This window comes from Apium graveolens, unplaced genomic scaffold (genome assembly GCF_009905375.1).
Source record: "Apium graveolens cultivar Ventura unplaced genomic scaffold, ASM990537v1 ctg278, whole genome shotgun sequence".
NCBI lineage: Eukaryota > Viridiplantae > Streptophyta > Magnoliopsida > Apiales > Apiaceae > Apium > Apium graveolens.
The window spans coordinates 152,198-165,249 of record NW_027417795.1 but is presented as its reverse complement, the minus strand read 5'-3'; the positions used below and the strand labels follow the sequence as shown (position 1 = coordinate 165,249).

Below are 13,052 nucleotides of genomic sequence, written 5' to 3'. Positions count from 1 at the left end.
ATGTCTATTCAACTTCTATCTTAATTGTGGATGTTTGGTAGAATGGTATTAGTACAATGACAGTTGGCTTTTATCAGTTTCGTGTTATTCGATTAATATCATCAATGTTGCATGCTAAGGGTAATAACAATAACTATTGAAGGAAGTAGTAATGAAATTGTGATCTCATGAGTGTTTTAATATTGTTAATTCGAAGTGTTAATTAAGTGATTAATTAAGTAGTTAATATTTAGTCAATAATTCTAAGTGTTAGTGTCTTAACATTGAGAAGTAATCATACATTGGTGAGTGAGTTTAATTGAACAATAATTAGTCTGAGTCTATGTGGGAACGAACTAGAAAGTATTCTATATTACTTGCAAACGCGTATACTTGCGTGTATTATTAGCTCGTGTTTTCGCCCTAACAAGTTTTTGGCGCCGCTGCCGGGGACTCGGCGTATTTGTTTAGTTTATGTACTTACCATCATTGGTCGTTAGTACTTAGTGATTAAGACGTATTAGTTACTTATTGTTTCTGGTTGTGTTTCAGGTACTTTAGTGAGCGTTTATGCAAACTCGTTCTCGTACTCGCAAGAGGACTTTAGATATAGCTGAGGAGACAGACAAAGTTCTTGATATTCCGGAGAAGATAGATTTTGAAGATTCAGATTCAGGAAGTGAGCAGAAAGAACCAGTAATCATGGGTGATCGTATTGTTCAGGCCGATCCAGCTCTTACGGACTTTTCTCGGCCTAAAATTGATGACATTCAGTCAAACATTCTTCATCCGGCTATTCAAGCTAACACCTTTGAAATCAAGCTGGGCACTATTCAGATGGTGCAGAATTCTGTTTCTTTTGGAGGTGCTACGACTGAAGACCCCAACATGCACATAAGGAATTTTGTCGAGATCTGCAGTACTTTCAAGTATAATGGCGTGACTGATGAGGCTATCAAACTGAGGCTTTTCCCATTCTCACTGAGGGACAAAGCTAAGGACTGGTTACATTCTGAACCAGCTGGGTCCATCACTACTTGGCAAGATCTTGCGCAAAAGTTTCTGGTGAAGTTTTATCCGATGGCAAAGACTGCTGCTATGAGGAGTGCTCTTACTCAGTTTGCGCAGCAACCTATAGAATCTATGTGCGAAGCTTGGGAACGCTACAAGGAAATGTTGAGAAAGTGTCCACATCATGGAATGCCCGATTGGATGGTGATCACTGGTTTCTATAATGGTTTGGGGGCCCAATCTCGGCCCATGCTCGATGCAGCAGCTGGAGGCGCCTTGTGGGCCAAAAGCTATACTGAGGCGTATAATCTTATCGAGACTATGGCTGCAAATGAGCATCAAAACCTAACTCAGAGGATGATGCTTGGGAAGGTAGCAGGTATTCTGGAAGTCGATACAGCCACTGCTATTGTAGCGCAGCTCCAAGCGCTGTCTATGAAGGTCGATTCTCTAGCTGCATATGGAGTTAATCAAATAGTTATGGTCTATGAGCTTTGTGCAGGGTCGCATGCTACGGATCAGTGTTCTCTCGTCAACGAATCTGTTCAGTATGTGAATAATTATCAGCGACAACAGCAGCCAGTACCAGCTACTTATCATCCTAACAACAGAAATCATCCAAATTTCAGCTGAGGTAATAATCAGAATGCTATTCAGCCACCATATCAGCAAGGTGTGAGTAAACAGTTCAATCCACCTGGATTCCAGCAACCGCAGCAATATGCTCAAAGTCAATCATATCCTCAACAGGGAAGTGCAGCTGCACCTACTAGTGCTGATTTTGAGGAACTTAAGCTGTGATGCAAGAGTCAGGCGGTTTCTATCAAGACCTTGGAAAATCAAATCGGTCAAATAGCCAATGCAGTGCTCAATCGTCAACCTGGAACACTTCCCAGTGACATGGTAGTGCCAGGCAGGAAGGAAGCTAAAGAGCAAGTCAAGGCTATTACCTTAAGGTCTGGGAAAGTTGTTGATGCTGAAAAGGCAAAAGAAGGAGAAGCTGAAGTTAGAGATGAAGAAGCTAAGCAAAAGGAGAAAGTGGCGGAACCAAGGAAGACTACTGTTGAACACACTCTGCCTGAGGGTAATACAGGGGAGAAACAGCTCTATCCTCCACCACCTTTCCCTAAGAGATTGCAACAACAAAAGCTGGATAAGCAGTTCGGTAAGTTTCTGGAGGTGTTCAAGAAACTTCACATCAATATACCTTTCGCTGAGGCTCTGGAGCAAATGCCTAGTTATGCGAAGTTTATGAAGAGTATTCTTTCAAGGAAGGTGAAACTGGATGATCTTGAGACCGTTGCTCTAACGGAAGAATGCAGCGCTGTTCTGCAACAAAAGTTACCTCCAAAGCTTAAAGATCCAGGTAGTTTCACCATTCCTTGCACCATTGGCAAGTTGTCATTTGACAAGTGCCTTTGTGATTTGGGAGCAAACATCAATCTGATGCCGTTGTCGATCTTTAAAAAGTTGGATTTGCCTGATCCAAAACCCACCTTCATGTCTCTACAATTGGCTGATCGTTCTATTACTTACCCAAGGGGCATAGTGGAGGATGTGCTAGTCAAGGTGGAAAAGCTCTTCTTTCCTGCAGACTTTGTTATTCTGGATTTCGAGGAAGATAAGAAGATTCCCATAATCTTGGGAATACCTTTCTTGGCTACTGGCCGTACCTTGATAGATGTGAAGAAAGGTGAACTTACTATGCGGGTGCAAGATCAGGATGTGACCTTCAATGTATTCAAAGCAATGAAATTCCCTACAGAAGATGAGGAGTGTTTAAAAGTGGATGTGATTGATTCTGCAGTTATGTCAGAACTCGATCATATGCTAATGTCTGATGCATTAGAAAAGGCCTTAGTGGGGGATTTTAACAGTGATGATGAAGATGGCAACGATCAATTACAATTTTTGAATGCTTCTCCCTAGAGGCGAAAGCTGGACATGCCGTTTGAATCTCTTGGTACTTCTGACCTCAAGAATGCTGAAGGAAAGCTCAAACCATCAATTGAGGAAGCACCTACCTTGGAGCTCAAGCCATTACCTGAACACTTGAGGTATGCTTTTTTAGGTGATGCATCTACTTTACCTGTTATTATTGCATCTGACCTTTCAGGTAGTGAGGAAGACAAGCTCTTAAGGATTTTGAGAGAATTCAAATCAGCTATTGGATGGACTATAGCAGACATCAAAGGGACCAGCCCTTCATATTGTATGCATAAAATTCTGCTAGAGGAGGGTAGTAAGCCAACTGTTGAGCAACAGCGCAGACCGAATCCTATCATGAAGGAGGTGGTGAAGAAAGAAATTCTGAAATGGCTGGATGCAGGCATCATTTATCCTATTTCTGACAGTTCTTGGGTGAGCCCCGTGCAATGTGTGCCTAAGAAAGGAGGTATCACGGTGGTAGCAAATGAGAAGAATGAGCTCATCCCCACTCAAACAGTTACAGGATGGAGAGTATGCATGGATTACCGAAAGCTGAACAAGGCCACGAGGAAGGATCACTTCCCTCTTCCATTTATTGATCAGATGCTTGACAGGTTGGCTGGTCATGAGTATTATTGTCTTCTGGATGGCTACTCAGGGTATAATCAGATTTGTATTGCACCAGAGGATCAGGAAAAGACTACCTTCACTTGTCCATTTGGCACGTTTGCTTTTCGTAGAGTTTCGTTTGGGTTATGTGGCGCACCGACCACTTTTCAGAGATGTATGATGGCTATATTCTCTGACATGATTGGGAATAATGTTGAGGTGTTCATGGACGACTTCTCCATCTTTGGACATTCGTATGATGAATGTTTGAATAATCTTCGTGCCGTGCTCAAAAGGTGTATGGAAACTAATTTGGTGCTCAATTGGGAGAAATGTCATTTTATGGTGCGTGAAGGCATTATTCTGGGGCATAAGGTCTCTAGCAAGGGTCTTGAGGTGGATAAAGCCAAGGTGGGAGTCATTGAAAAACTTCCACCACCTATTTCTGTGAAAGGAATCCGTAGTTTTCTTGGTCATGCGGGTTTTTATCGGCGGTTTATCAAGGACTTTTCAAAGATATCTAAGCCGTTGTGCAACTTGCTTGAGAAAGATGTGCCTTTCAAATTTGATGATGAATGTTTGACGGCATTCGAGACTCTCAAGAAGAGTTTAATCACTGCACCAGTTATTACAGCACCGGATTGGACAGAGCCTTTTGAGATGATGTGTGATGCGAGTGATTATGTGGTAGGTGTAGTTCTTGGGCAGCGCAAGAATAATCTCTTTCATGTGGTCTACTATGCTAGTAAGACCTTAAATGGGGCCCAAATGAACTAAACCACTACTGAGAAAGAGCTCTTGGCTATAGTCTTTGGTTTCGAGAAATTTCGATCTTATCTGCTTGGGACAAAAGTGACAGTATTCACGGATCATGCGGCCATTCGCTATTTGGTTTCCAAGAAGGATTCGAAGCCGAGACTCATTCGTTGGGTGCTCTTACTACAGGAATTTGAGTTAGAGATCAAGGATCGAAAAGGTACTGAGAATCAAGTAGCTGACCATCTTTCTAGATTGGAGAATCCCGAGTCTACTTCACAGGATAAGACATTGATCAACGAATCTTTTCCGGATGAGCAGTTGTTCGCAGTTCAGGAGGAAGAACCATGGTTTGCCGATATTGTAAACTATCTTGTCAGCAATATAATGCCTCCTAATTTGACCTCAGCTCAAAAGAAAAAGTTTCTGCATGAGGTGAAGTGGTATATGTGGGATGAACCATATTTGTTTAGACAGGGAGCTGACCAGATCATCAGGAGATGTATCCCGATCTGTGAGACGGAAGGGATATTACGAGACTGCCACTCCACAGTTTATGGTGGACACTATGGTGGTGAGAAGACGGCAGCTCGTATTTTGCAAGCAGGTTTTTTCTGGCCTACTTTGTTTAAGGACGCTCATCAGTTTGTTTTAAGGTGTGATCGTTGCCAAAGAGTGGGAAATTTGACGAGAAAGGATGAGATGCCGTTAAATGTGATGCTTGAAGTCAAGGTCTTTGATGTTTGGGGAATCGATTTCATGGGGCCTTTTGTCTCATCCTGCAATAATCAGTACATCTTGCTGGCAGTCGATTATGTCTCAAAATGGATAGAAGTCAAAGCTCTACCGACAAATGATGTAAAGGCAGTGTTGAATTTTCTTCGTAAGCAGATTTTCACAAGGTTTGGAACGCCTCGGGTAATCATAAGTGATGAAGGGTCGCATTTCTGCAACCGTAAGTTCACTTCTATGATGCAGCGTTATAATGTGAATCATCGAGTTTCTACTACCTATCATCCGTAAACAAATGGTCAAGCGGAAATGTCTAACAGAGAGATCAAGCGCATTCGAGAGAAGGTTGTTTGTCCGTCAAGGAAGGATTGATCTTTAAAACTCGATGAAGTTTTTTGGGCTTACACAACAGCATACAAAACTCCACTTGGTATATCCCCGTTTCAACTGGTGTATGGTAAGGGATGTCATTTACCTGCGGAGCTTGAGCATAAGGTTTATTGGGCGTTGAAAAAGTTGAACCTGGATTTAGATGCAGCTGGTAAGAAGAGAATGCTTCAGCTTAATGAACTTGATAAATTTCGACTTCAAGCGTACGAGAATAACAAAACGTACAAGGAAAAGGTGAAGAGGTGGCATGATAGGAAGCTACATCCTAAGTTATTCGTGCCGGGACAACAAGTTCTCTTATTCAACTCTCGTCTCCGACTTTTTCCTGGGAAGTTGAAATCAAGGTGGTCTGGACCTTTTATTGTCAAAACTGTGTTTCCACATGGAGCGGTGGAGATTTTTGAGAACGATCCGGACCAAGCATTCAAGGTTAATGGTCAGCGTTTGAAGCACTACTATGAGGATACGGCAAACCGAGAAGTGGTTAGTGCCGTTTTATTGTCAACTTGAGGAAGGTACGCAACGTCAAGCTAATGACGAAAAAGAAGCGCTGCGTGGGAGGCAACCCGTGATTTGTTGCTACAGGAACCCTTAGAAGTTAATAACCTATCCAAAACCACAAAAAAATTAGAAAAATCGGGCTCGAAAAAATTGTGAAAACGTCTCCAAATCCAGAATTTTTTTTTAGTTCATAAAAAATCCAAAAAAATCAGAAAATCAAAAAATAAATTACAGCCCCATTACCCACGATTTTTTCCCCATTACCCTATGATTTTATCCCTCAAACTCACTCCTAATCTTATTTTAACCTAATCCATACCCTATATATACATACACCTATCCCATACATCTCTCACACACTTTCTACACTCAAACTCTCTCCCAAACACAAAAACACTATTCTCAAGCACTTTTATTCAGATTCAATGGCACCCAAGAGAGCAAGGACTATTGATAGCAACAGCACAGTCCCTACTGCTGATTCATCGAGGGGTACTACTGCGAGGCCTTGGTTGAATGACAGAGCTGCGGAGGAGGAGTACACTAGGCTTTTGGGAAGCCGATTCTGAAGGAGAGGGGGTTTTTACCATCGGGGAGGGATGGTGAGTTGCTACCTATGATTGAAGAGAAGGGGTGGATAGCTTTCTGTGAGTCGCCTGAAGCAGTACCGATGAGCGTGGTTCGCGAGTTCTATGCGAACGCGAAGGCTGAGAAGAATGGGTTTTCTGTGGTCCGAAGGCTGACGGTTGATTATCACCCAGCGGCGATTCGCCGTGTGATTGGGCAGCGAGAGAGGAAGCCCGAGGAGGAGAACTGGAATGAGAAGACTGCTGAGGATTTTGACTTGGATTTGATTTGTGCTACTCTCTGTAGGCCGGGCACAGTTTGGACCTTCAGGACAGGAACTAATGAGTATCGTCACTTGGATTTGATTTGTGCTACTCTCTATGCTGAGAGGCCGCGCAGAAGGCTGAGCGCCCGCTCAGCTATGCTGAGCGGCCGCGCAGGGTCGGGAAAAATAATAATCTGTTTTAGACTTCCACTTCTGTTTGGCTTCCAACTTCTATGTAATCTGAGTTTTATGGGACTATTATATAAGTAGATTTGGAGACGTTTTCACAAGGTTGGATCGTTGTATTAAGCAAGGAGCGAAGGAGATAAGGAAGAAGACCGTTTTAGCACACCGCAACGAAGAGGAAGCATATTTTCTTGTGATTCTTATTTCGTTGTAACGTTGGATGCTAGTTTTCTTACTTTTGAACCTAATTACTCTTGTGACGTACTCTGGTTTAATATAATTAGTTTAGTTATTATTTTCTTTTGTTTATTTATCATGTTTTCATATGAACCCATGATGACGATAAGTGCTATCATGGGCTAATCGTGATCATGGGGTCGTAACGGATTTGCTATGGAATTCTTTAGTTAATTGTTTAATACCTTAGTATGTGATGATTGTATGATATCTAGTATTGGTTGTGCGTATTCGTCTTATGTGCGTCGCGAACATATAAGATAGGGTGTTAATCTCTTGTGAAGCGACGGTGGATCTTAAGATTTAGAACTTGCCATGCTAGCATTGGTTCATGTATGATGTGCATGATTAGTGGGTAACTCTAACAGTTTTATTTGCCCTGTGTAATCAAAAGGGAATAACTTGCGCTTAAATCATTATGTTGTCAATTTATGTAGACATATAGGGACTCAACATAATTGATGCATATTCAACTTCTATCTTAATTATGGATGTTTGGTAGAATGGTATTAGTACAATGAGAGTTGGCTTTTATCAGTTTCGTGTTATTCGATTAATATCATCACTGTTGCATGCTAAGGGTAATAACAATAACTATTGAAGGAAGTAGTAATGAAATTGTGATCTCATGAGTGTTTTAATATTGTTAATTCGAAGTGTTAATTAAGTGATTAATTAAGTAGTTAATATTTAGTCAATAATTCTAAGTGTTAGTGTCTTAACATTGAGAAGTAATGATACATTGGTGAGTGAGTTTAATTGAACAATAATTTGTCCGAGTCTCTGAGGGAACGAACTAGAAAGTATTCTATATTACTTGCGAACGCGTATACTTGTGTGTATTATTAGCGCGTGTTATCGCCCTAACAACCTACTCGACCGAGTATCACGCGATGGGCATGGGTGGGGGCCCTGAGTGCCATGACATATGGTTGTAGCCATACCAGCATCATCGTGGCCTTGAGAAAAATCTCCAAGTTTGAAAATATATTTCACATATTTTGTATCCCACTGTTGGTGTTCTTCACGTATCTTTTCAGCCCTACACCTTGCGACTACATCCTCGTATTCCTTTTTCCTCATCTCAAGCTCGTCCTCCATGAAATGGTAGTGTCGAGACATTTGCTTTAACTCATAATCATGTTCCTCCTTTGAAATGTGACCAGCGTTGAAACTCATTTTAATGTTTTCTTCATACTCGACCATTGATTTCATAAACTTCAAGTGCATTTCCCCATAGCCAACAAACTGTTCATCGTCACGGACTGAATACCGTTCTGCGGCCCTTATACCTCGCATTCTTCTAATAAATTATTTGACAAGCCAGATTTCTGCTCGTTGAGCTTCAATCGATGCCTGAGATTCGGTCTATTTATGAATATCAGAACTTGCATGTCCCTTGCCCTTGTTCATAACCTGAGTGTAGCAGTCTCAAAATTTAGAAATGTAACACTAGAAAGGGGGAGGAGGTAATTTAGTTGATGACTTAAATTTTTGCAGCTATTTATAGGCATAATTTTACATTGTTACAGCCTGTTATATGTAGACGTGCAGTTAGGAAAGCTCAAATAATTGATGTTATTGGGGCAATAAATTTGAAAATGACATTATTAATTAGTGTCGTTTATGTGAGAACAAAAGTTGAGTTGTCAAATCATTTTAAAAAATTGCATGTGAGTACTCTTGTGAATTTATGAAATGTGCAGTTCCTTTAAGTACACACAGTACTTATTTTAACTTTTAATAATTGTGAGAAGATTCGGACATGGCATGTTCTATGCATTTATTTGACAAGTCGACTTTACTTTTTAAAAGTTGACAAGTCGAATTTATTTTGTTACTTTTTGTAAAAGTGAAGAACATTGTATTCCCGTAAATAAAAAATTCATTTAATATCTTGTTGATTTAGATTATCCTTAATGAGAAACCAGATTATATTAGTTTTTTTGTACAAGTCGTGTTGTTTAGCGCAATTTCATAAAATGTTGTAAGGGATGTTAGTATGTTATGATTTTATGTTATTGTAAGGGTTTTTAAAATTGAATTTGCATTAATTTAAGATTGTGTACATCCACCTTATGAGTTGACATGAAAATTAAGTTAATATGATAGTGAAAATAAAAACATCAGATTTGTGTAGGCGGACGCAATGGACATTTCTTTCTTCGTTTTATGTGACCTTCTTGATGGCAGGCGCTGCATTTATTAGCCGTATGTGAAGCATCCATCTCCGTTCTTATTCTCACGGATTGCCCCTTTTCACCGTGTTTCTTCTTCTTCCTCTTGAGGGACTCATCGACCACCAACTTACCATATATTTTCCATTTGAGGGGTAATTGATAGTTCCAATATTCAGTTGGTTGTAGTGGATATATTAATGGCATATATAACTTTTGTTGTTCTTGGTTGTAGTGGCAAGATTCACTGAGATGCTTCCACTGAATGCTATTTTTCATACACCCCGCAACTGCATGAGAGCATGGCATATGATGTGTTGCCCATTTTCTGCAGGTGCAGCTTCGCTCTCTTAGCTTACCAACCTGCGTATTGCCTCCCTTTACTCCACCTTTGTGCATGTACTGCTGTGTACGTACACTGAACATCGCTTGCATACGACTATAAGTTGTTACCATGTGTGCGGTTGCCTTGGTTTCTATCTTAGAAAGCATAGCTGATGAACGTGAACATAATTCTTCCCCCCTTTGCATGCTATCCTCAATTATATTTCGATGTGTGTCCAGAATTCTTACAGTCTTGTAGAATAGATACTCCATCATTGCAGTAACTGGGAGGAAATGAGCCCGTCGTATGTTTCCATTGAACCCTTCCATGATGTTTGTGGTAGTTTGACCGAAACGATAACCATTTGTGTTGTAACACAATGTCCATTTTTCGGCCGGTATTCTGCGAAGATATTCCAACGCTGGAGGGGATATCTCACCAATACTCTTCATACATGCGTCATGTTTCCAAATTTGCGTGGTACTTCCAGCTTTCCACATAAACTTTCGTAATTCACTGCCTGGGTACCTCAAACTGAAGTTGCTTCTGACGTGAAATAGGCAAAATATATGAATGCCCAATGGCTCAACGAATCCATTATTGCGATCTTTCATTGCAGAGATAATGCTTGCTGCACGGTCCGAAATTATGCATACGCCGACTCTTTGTTGGCACACATGTCTCTGCAAAAGTTTCAAAAACCAAGACCAATTTTCATACGTCTCCTCATCTACCAAGGCATAACACAAGGGATAATGGTGGTTGTTTGAATCGACACCCATAGCAACAAATATTTTCCCTTTAAGAAGGTTCCGTCAATTGAAATGACTGGTCGTGCATATTTCCACCCATCCATCATTGCTTTGAGACACCAAAATATACAATTGCAAACAGACGTACCCCGTTCTTCAGAATGAGGAACATCATCAATCTCAACAGCAGTTCCGGGATTAGCCGTTAAGATTGTTGCGAAGAATATTGGAAGACTTTCATATGTTGTAGCCCAGCTTCCATATACTTCTTCAATTGCTATTTGCTTCCCTCTCCATTCTTTCTTGTAATTAACTTGGTGGTTGTATTCGTTGATGACAAGTGGCAAGATTGTTTTTATTGGTATTTCAGGAGTCTCTATCACCAGTGGCATTCAATCATTAAGTACATGTAAAAATAATTCCGCAAAGAATACAAATAACATATTTAACATTTTATAACTAAGATTTGTAATTATGCGAGAAATTCACTTACAAGTGGTTTGACAAGCTTCGAAATCAGTCTTGCACATAATTTTCTGTGATCCTGCAACGGTTGATTGACCATGCAAACATGTTGATCTTTAATAACAGTTCTCTCAAAACATCCATGTGTCTTTTTTTCGAGGCCGTTAGCCTCCAATTACAACCCGTCTCCGTGCACTTTACAGCTAACTTAGACTTATTACTTTTCGTCACAACATAGTTCCTATCAGTCGCTATATGAACCTTCCTTATTGCATTTATGAGGCTGTCTTTATCAGGAAATAAACGTTTACGATATAGGTCCACATGGTCTTCATCCCAATCGAGATACATGTCGTTACGATTATCCACCATAGGAGCTGTGTATTCCTCGGTGATAAACCATGGCGCCCTAGCAACATGATAATGAGGGACAACTACCCTAGTAACTTGTTCCCCCTATTAGAATTTCCTTCCTCATCCTCACACTCAGAATCTTCATCTTCATTTTCATTGTATGGCTCAAAAAGGTCATCACTAGATTCATCATCGTCCTCTGGCTCCCAACCTTGAAAATCAGGTTCAGAAAGGGCTAATTGCTTACCCACACTTGTTTGAGCTACATTATTCTCTATAGAGATATTCATGTCATTATTACCCCCTCTACCTTGTTCACTAGAACCACCTTTATACCCTGCATAATTTATAGTAATCTCCCTTCTATAGCCAGCTTGTTGGTTGAAACCACCCTCATATCCTCCACCTTCTTGGGTAAACTCCCTTTCATATCCACCTTGTTGACTAGACCACCTGCACCCCTTGTATAGGTTTATTGAGTAAACTCCTCTTCATACGCACGCTGGTAACTACTCCCCCCTTGGTAGCCTTGAAATACTTGATTTGACCACCCACTGGAAGGAAAAGCAGGGTATTGAGATCCCCAATTTTCTGCTTCCAGATGTGGCTGCGAAGGTTGTGACCCCCAATTTTGTTGAAACGAGTAGGGCTCATCATCATGTATGTGCTCAGCTTCAATGAACAATGAAACATCGCCACATCCATTAAGCATATTCTCAGGAATCCTTAACATCACTGTGACATCACCATCACAATTGATATCGCCAAGATAGAAACCTTCAACAAGGTTGAATTTGCCTAAGCGAGGATACTTGAAACACATCTTTAAATTCCAATGATGAGGACTGATTTACATTAGATCGTACACAACATTTTAAGCTCATCATATGTGATTCTTGGTGTAATATACTGCATTTTTTTAGGATCGATTGAATAATGGATATTGTCATTATCTCGAACAATTTCTCCACCCCAAAAGAAATTTACACGCACGAAACCATCCATTTCCCTGAAATGAATAACAGTATGAAAACGTGTTGACTGTTGCTTTGTAGTTAAGATAGTGGTTGTAGTTATGATGAGAAAATGCAATGGAGGGTGAGGGTGCTTTAATAAGAAAATAAAGTGACAGGATAAGAAGGAAATTTGATGAAAAGTCTGCAAAAAATCTAATAATTTGTCTGCAAAAAATCTCACCATAAAGAAGATAAGATAAGAGAAATCTCCACGCAGAAGATAAGATAACATGTGCAGTTGAGAAATTTTTAGAGTTTCAAAATATGCTTTGAAATTTATATTTTCAACAAAAAGATAAGATAATGTGTAGCATAATAATTCCCGATACTATAAATTTTGATTTTGAAAATTTATAGTATCTTTTATGATGATTAAAATTTTATAATTTAAGATATTAAAAATAATAATTATAAGATTTTTAAAAAAAATTAATAGGGAAAATAACTTGACGCTACTTCAAGTGGCGGTGAGGGGTGTAGTGTAAGGAGTTATTGTAGCTGATGCCACTGGAAGTGGCGTGAGATGATTACACGAAAAGACATTTTATTATAAAAAAAAATTACACTTTCTTAGAAATATGTATGCTTTCTTTTATTATTAATACAATTTTTAAGATACAAAATTTTTTAATAAAAGGTTTATATATTATCTCAAATAATTATTACAATTTTAGAATTTAAGATATGCAATATTATCATAAGAAAAAATTACACTTTCTTAGAAAAATTTATGCTTTCTATTATTATTAATACAATTTTTAAGATACAAATTTTTTTAATAAAAGGTTTATATATTATCTC

General features: G+C 39.6%; 1 protein-coding gene and 1 non-coding gene across 2 annotated transcripts; both read right to left on the bottom strand.

The window, feature by feature from the left end:
* Nucleotides 1-1,074: 1,074 nt before the first annotated feature.
* Nucleotides 1,075-1,181, bottom strand: LOC141700698 (small nucleolar RNA R71). Its single transcript, XR_012566461.1, has one exon. It is a non-coding gene; the product is annotated as a small nucleolar RNA R71 (small nucleolar RNA).
* Nucleotides 1,182-9,288: 8,107 nt separating this feature from the next.
* LOC141700696 (uncharacterized) lies at nt 9,289-11,253 on the bottom strand. Its single transcript, XM_074504401.1, has 3 exons — nt 11,064-11,253; nt 10,443-10,792; nt 9,289-10,347 (listed from the first exon to the last, which is right to left on the bottom strand). The coding sequence occupies exons 1-3, from the start codon at nt 11,251-11,253 to the stop codon at nt 9,289-9,291; spliced, it is 1,599 nt and encodes a 532-aa protein (XP_074360502.1).
* Nucleotides 11,254-13,052: the final 1,799 nt, after the last annotated feature.